This window comes from Panicum virgatum, chromosome 2N, assembly GCF_016808335.1.
Source record: "Panicum virgatum strain AP13 chromosome 2N, P.virgatum_v5, whole genome shotgun sequence".
NCBI lineage: Eukaryota > Viridiplantae > Streptophyta > Magnoliopsida > Poales > Poaceae > Panicum > Panicum virgatum.
This window is the reverse complement of record NC_053146.1, coordinates 66,666,580-66,672,847: the sequence shown is the minus strand read 5'-3', so window position 1 is coordinate 66,672,847 and position 6,268 is coordinate 66,666,580. Positions and strand designations below refer to the sequence as shown.

General features: G+C 45.6%; 1 protein-coding gene across 1 annotated transcript; it reads right to left on the bottom strand.

The window, feature by feature from the left end:
* Positions 1 to 1,048: 1,048 nt before the first annotated feature.
* LOC120661946 (pectin acetylesterase 12-like) lies at positions 1,049 to 5,079 on the bottom strand. Its single transcript, XM_039940973.1, has 12 exons — positions 4,485 to 5,079; positions 3,598 to 3,680; positions 3,338 to 3,467; positions 3,148 to 3,221; positions 2,901 to 2,987; positions 2,686 to 2,810; positions 2,495 to 2,555; positions 2,272 to 2,325; positions 2,106 to 2,183; positions 1,899 to 2,004; positions 1,667 to 1,812; positions 1,049 to 1,537 (listed from the first exon to the last, which is right to left on the bottom strand). Exons 1-12 carry the CDS (start codon positions 4,663 to 4,665, stop codon positions 1,421 to 1,423), a joined length of 1,242 nt encoding a protein of 413 aa, XP_039796907.1. The 5' UTR covers positions 4,666 to 5,079; the 3' UTR covers positions 1,049 to 1,420.
* Positions 5,080 to 6,268: the final 1,189 nt, after the last annotated feature.

The window sequence follows — 6,268 nt, the reverse complement described above, 5'->3', positions numbered from 1 at the left end:
ATGTGAATGCAAGAATTAATTAGTACCAAATATAGGTAATAAATAGGGGTAAATACTGTTATTTTACGTTTTTGTTAATTTGTTCTTGAATTATAGGATGATTTGTTATTGTGGGATAGAAGGAGTCATCGCTAGCTATTTAAAATACAAAAATATTATTAATGATGGAGAGAGAAATGTATAGAAAATATGAAAGATAGGTAATATGCCGAAGATGCTTTGAGGGCCATTGATCGAAAGTTTTAAGACCTTTGCGTGTTGGACCACAGATGCCACACAAATTAAACGCGGTGCCAGGTGCTGGAGAACGCAGTGTGTCTTGAACGAGGTTATCATTCGCTGAAATGCAGAGCAATAATCATACAAAGCTTGAAAATGGAAGGTTGGTAAAAACTACCGAATTATTTGTGATCTGATATCGCTCCCCCTTTGTGTATTCGGTTCAGAATTTTTAGTAACATCCGTGGTCATCCTGATACCAGTGGCAGAATGACGAAAGGATGGGATGAGCTTCTGTCAGGATTACAGAGTATCAACTTCTGCAAACTTCATTATACTCGATCATCCATCCTCCTGGGCTCTTCCTTTTGAGAGGAATAGAGGATGCTGGGCGTGTTGACGCTGCAAACCCGGACGGAGATGATGATGATGACAGGCCGAATCCGCCTCCAACCGGGATTTAGGGGGACGCGCGCATCCGGCCCGGCGGCTGTCCCTATCATACTGGGCTAGTTGCTGGACTTCCCTCCCGCTCCCGGTGGTGGCTGCTCAGCCCAACCCCTCCCTTGGCACTGCCGATCTGCCGCTGCCGCCCACTCCGCCAGCGGGCACCGCGGCAGTCAGACTGCCGTGTCGCCGACGCCCGAACCATGGAAGGGTCGCATGGGATTACCCTAATACTTCTCCACGGAAAGGCCGACCCGACCCGACCTGACGCCGATCGCAGGTTACCCGGCAGCGAGCCCATGGCATGGACCAGAATCGTTGCCGGAACCACCGCACAAACGACACATTACACAAGGATACCAAGTACAACTGACACCGCAAATTGGAGGTAATTAAACTCCTCGCACAATCTTCCTTTCCTTCATACTGTAATCACGTTTCGTACATGAATATATAGCGTCACTCAGTACAATGGTAGGGTCTAAATGTTCAGGCACATGATGAATGGTGTGTTCAATGAAAAAAGAATCGATATCATGGTATGTGAAGCTAACGCAGGGACCTCCTCGCATTTGCGGGCGAGGCCCCTGCCCTATCAATCATATCTTTGTGACCAAGTGACGAACAAAGGGCAAGCCAGGACGCCTGCACCCTCTCTATATCTGTACCCTTTTTTTTCATCTTTTGATTCTATACCCGTTGGGGGTATGCTCCTCTCGCCATCCGAATCGAGGCCGGCAAAGAATAATTAGTGTTAATGGTCTCCCCTGAACACAAGATGATGACAAGTGTTATCGCAAGGGTACGCGCAGTCGGTGTACTTTGCGTCTCCCCTCCCGAAGAACCAGTCCCCGACAGCTTCAGCAATTCTCTGCGAGTGGTAAGGAAAGGAAAAGGTTTCATAAGAATTGGGAGAACGCTAGATTCAAGCAGGAATTTTACAGTGTAATTGGGACAAAGATGGTTTCTTGTTTGCAACTGCCAACTGCTGCACGCGTACCTTGTTACCGAGACGTGGTGAGTTGTTTGTGTACCATGTATCCTGCCTCTCGCTCTGACAGTGAGCAAAACATGAGTTGATGAACACACCATTTTGCCTTGACGCAGAGAAACCCCTCACGGAATCAAGCATTTGGTTCCTGAAACCTGCATCGCACATAGTAAGATCAGCCTACCATCCTTTAGTTAATAAAATTATTACAATCAAAAGATATTGGAAAGCAATGAAATACCTTGTAAAAACTGAAGTTGGTTGCTATTACAATAGGCATGGTTCGTCCTACATTTTGACCATAGACCTTGGGGATCAGCGGTTTTGGGGGCCACACTTTGTTGAAGCTGTAAAGCACAGGATACTGAATTACTCCACTGAACAGTGTTGCCATTACCCTTTCAGGTTAAATTCCGGATCAGTTACAACATGAAGTTATAACAAGTACCTGCCACACATCATAGGCAGTGTTCAAAATGAAAGTTGGGGTCTGAATGTTTGGCACCACGTTCTGCGGGAAAAAGCACTGTAGGAAGCACCAAATCTCTGGTCAGAAAACTGAAAAATTTCCACATGTTTCAATTTTTGATGGATAACCTTGATGTTTGTATTACCGAGGTTTTGTCCATGCGGGAGGTGCAAGACCTAGGCAAACTTCTTCCAGAACCCTGAAAATTTTAGGTGAATTTTTATTAGAGCATTGTCCGAAAAATGAAATTACTGATATTGGCACAAAATTATTCTGATATAAACTAGTAGGGGCACCATAGGTACAAGTAGGATTTGTAGCAAGAAAAAACAAAAACAAAACTATATGCCCTCCAAAGTGACACATACCTGCAATCTCACAATGCCATTGAAGAAGGATCTCATTTCCCGACGACCGGAAACATCAACACTGCAAATGGTAAAGGATCAATTTGCATTAGTATACAATTGAGGAATACACCTTCTTGATAGGAAACAAATATTTAATTGAGTAACAAAGATTATAGGAAAGCAAGTTTCATTTATGTGCATGAACGTACGTGTCAAGAAACATTCCAGCATCAGCAAGGCATTTGACTTTGGTATTTGATGGAAACAATCCACGAAATTCATCACAGTGAAGTATGGTAGAAACACCACCAGCAGAGCATCCAGCAAGAAGAGCCTGGTACGATAAATTGTGTCAGGAGATGATTATGAATCCGCAAAAGCTGAAGAAAAATGTGCATAAGTGGAAGGAATGAAGGATAAATACCTGATTAGCATAACGCATTCCTTGGGCCATCAGGTCATCCATAGCAGCCTGCCAAATGCGCTGACCTCGGAAATAAAGGCCTGCAGCCTAAAAAATAAGGAAAACACTGACAATGAATTGCTGTGATTCCGTAACAAAAAAGAAAAGGCAACATGGATTGTTGGATGAATATCCTCAAAGCACATATTTAGTATTTAGTAAAACTAAGGAAATAAAACTCCAAGAATTGAGACAGAATTTCACTAACCGCATTAGAACTGTCACCAGTGAAGGATCCGCCATCACAGTACCGGACCTTCACTCTGTTCCAGTTGTAGAAATCTAAGAGAGAAAAACATCGTTACAATAACACTACTATAAATAACAACTACGTAATCAACAGCAATATTCTTTTTCTGTGGTCAGCAAAGGTGCAGTATGAAGTTTGAGAACAATACCAGGATTCTCTTCAGGTCTGTTACTCATTATCCCAGTAAACTGGAGTTGCCTCTCCATATGATTTGATGACCCACGACGACTGCTTTTGCGGAACACACAGCTGCTAACATCATTGCACCAGCCTCCACCCTGAATACCATACCAAACACAAGCAGATGTTAAGCCTAAATGGCACATTGAAACATCTAATAGTACAACTGCCATTTGCTTAACTTTATCCGTGACTTGACATCTATGTGAATTGTGATGTATTCCTCACCTCCAGGTTGACAAGCCAACTGTTTGCTCCTGATCCAAATCCTCGGTGCAGGTGGTAACCCGGTAAGCTTCCATCCAAGCACACTGTCAAATAGTATAGCAGGGAGTAAGCATCAACTTTTACCAGCCTACCCTCTGCTGCAGGCTCGAATAAATTTTCATGCGCATTCAAATTCTGATATAACATATAAGTTGAACTAATTTCTCGTGAACTATATCATCGCTCTATTGTTTGTTAAAATCAAAAAGAAATAGCTAATCAGAAGGCTTTCTTTGATCAAGTTTACACAAACAAGATCGTCATATGCAGCACCTTGCAATAGACTAAAATCTTTAGCAATTTACAGCTTCTAAACAGATAGGAACCCTAGTTGCAAAATTGTTTGATACCTACCAAAAGTAGATACTAGTCACAGGGCAATCACTCATAACTACATGCAAATCACATGGTGGCTGATGGTATTGAGCCCCTTTTCCCCAATCAGGTAGCAATAATTCAATGTGACGGCTCTAAAGAACAACAATTCATCATGGCAACCACCAACAGTGCCAAGGCTAGATCCACACCCATACAAGTATCAGGATCCACACACGCTGCATGATCACGCAATCTGTATAAAGGGATATGCAAGAGGGAAAAGAAAACGAACAACCACAACCAATCTAATAATATAGATGCGCTGACCAACCAGGGTCAACACAGGCGAGGAACATGCTTTGCACAACACAATGAGTCAATCTAGGCACTCGCTCGCTCACACTCGAGTCTCGACCCACTGAGTGAACCAGAGAAGAACTCGCGTGACTGCTAATAAAATACTAATCTTTTTTGCAGCAAAACAGAATAAAGAAAGGAGCAATTCTGCTGCTGAGGCAAGAAAATCTCACCGGCTCCCTTGGCGGCCGCCGACTGGATGAGTGTCAGGCCAACGAAGACGCCGGTGCTGCGGCCGGAGTTGGCGTTGGTGCCGTACACCTGCGTCTCGTTCCACCACGGCTCCGAGCCATGGGCGGCGCTTGCTCCCACAAGGACGGCAACAAGAATCACGGCAACAACACGAGAAGCCATGGTTCTTTGCCCTCCCCGGCTCAGCCTCTCCCGGCTCTGTCTCGCCTCGCCGCAGGGGAGGCGTGAGCACGGGGAAGAATGGATCTGGGAGGGAGGGGGAGGAGACGGCGAAGGGAGGAGAAGAGCGGCGAGCGCAGAAGCGTCCAAGGGAGGAAGGAACTTATACGCAGAGCAGAGCAGGGCCAAGCGCGGCGCAGCTGGCTGGCAATGGCCAATGGAGATTCTGTAGCGTAGCGTAGCGCGAGCCGAAACGTGCAGCGCGGCGTGCCGCGGCCTGGTGCGGCGTTACAGGTGTGAGGAAGTAAAGCATCTCCCCCGCATCGCGGGTGAGCAGGGAAGGGAAGGACGGGTGAGGACGTGAGGTAACGGAATTACAGCACAGGAAGGGAGAAGGGGGGTGGCCAGGTGGGAGAGCTGTGTGACCGCATTGATGCTTTCGGAGCTTCTGCCGCCGTTGCATTACAGCTGTGTGCTCTGGCAGCTTTTTCAAATTTTTTTGAGATTAGCACAGCTTTTTCATTGGGAGGCGCAAAATAATTAGTGGTGTCGGCTCCTAGTACTGTGACATGAGTTTGTTTAGGGTGTGTTTAGTTCCACCAAAAACCCCCACAAAAACATCCCTTTCCATCACATCCCCATCACATCTCCATCACATCGAAACATTAAATGTAGCAAATAATCCATGCATGGAGTACTAAATGTAGGTAAATAAAAAAACTAATTGCATAGTTTTGATGTACGTTGCGAGACGAATCTTTTGAGCCTAGTTAGGTCATAGTAGGACAATATCTACCACAAACAAACGAAACGTGCTACAGTTCGCTACAGTGTTTTTCACCCCGCGCTACAGTGTATTTCGTGGGATCTAAACACAGCCTTAGTTGCGTAAACTTTAGGATGTACTTTCGTTTGTATTTCGTAATTATTATCCGATCATGGGTTAACTAGACTCAAAAGATTCGTCTCGCAAATTACAGATAAACTGTGTAATTAGTTATTTTGTTTAGCTACATTTAATACTTCATGCATGTGTTCAAAGATTCGATGTGATGGGAAATCTTATAAAGTTTTGGAATTTTGAAAACAACTAAACAAGGGCATGAACTGAATGAATATCTGTGTAGTACAAGAAACTGAAAATACTACAAAGGACCAAAGGTTGCTGCACCATTGTACTCCGAGGCTGTTCGGCTGATAGAATGAATAGTGATCGGCTGGTAGATTGAATAGTATTGTGTGAGAGGAAATAAATCGTAATAAGCCAAGCCGAGCCAAGACCAGCCGAACTAGACCTGGGCATGGGCTGCCCGACCCGACGGACCCGACCCAACCCACCCGAAAATAGCCCGACCCGATCCGACCCGAAGAGTTTGATGGGCGGGCTCGGGTCAAATTTTTTGACCCGGTATGACTGACGGGCCGGGCACGGGCTAAAAATTTTGACCCGAAAAATCCGAAGGAACCCGACATTTTACATAGACCCAGCCCGACCCGACCCGAACCCGACCCGACCCGACTGGCTGTCGGGTCGGGTGCGGGCTCAATTTTACGGCCCGGCCACCGGGTCGGGTCGGGCACGGGCCGCTAGAAAAAACACCGGGCT

What these genes read in the sequence shown, in the direction of transcription:
- LOC120661946 (XM_039940973.1), bottom strand. Translation starts at nt 4,665, where the DNA reads ATGGCTTCTCGTGTTGTTGCCGTGATTCTTGTTGCCGTCCTTGTGGGA. An exon ending in CAGACCTGAAGAGAATCCTG is followed by an intron (nt 3,222 to 3,337) that starts GTATTGTTCTCA and finishes TTTCTCTCTTAG; the next exon opens with ATTTCTACAACTGGAACAGA. An exon ending in ATGGCATTGTGAGATTGCAG is followed by an intron (nt 2,326 to 2,494) that starts GTATGTGTCACT and finishes TAAAATTTTCAG; the next exon opens with GGTTCTGGAAGAAGTTTGCC.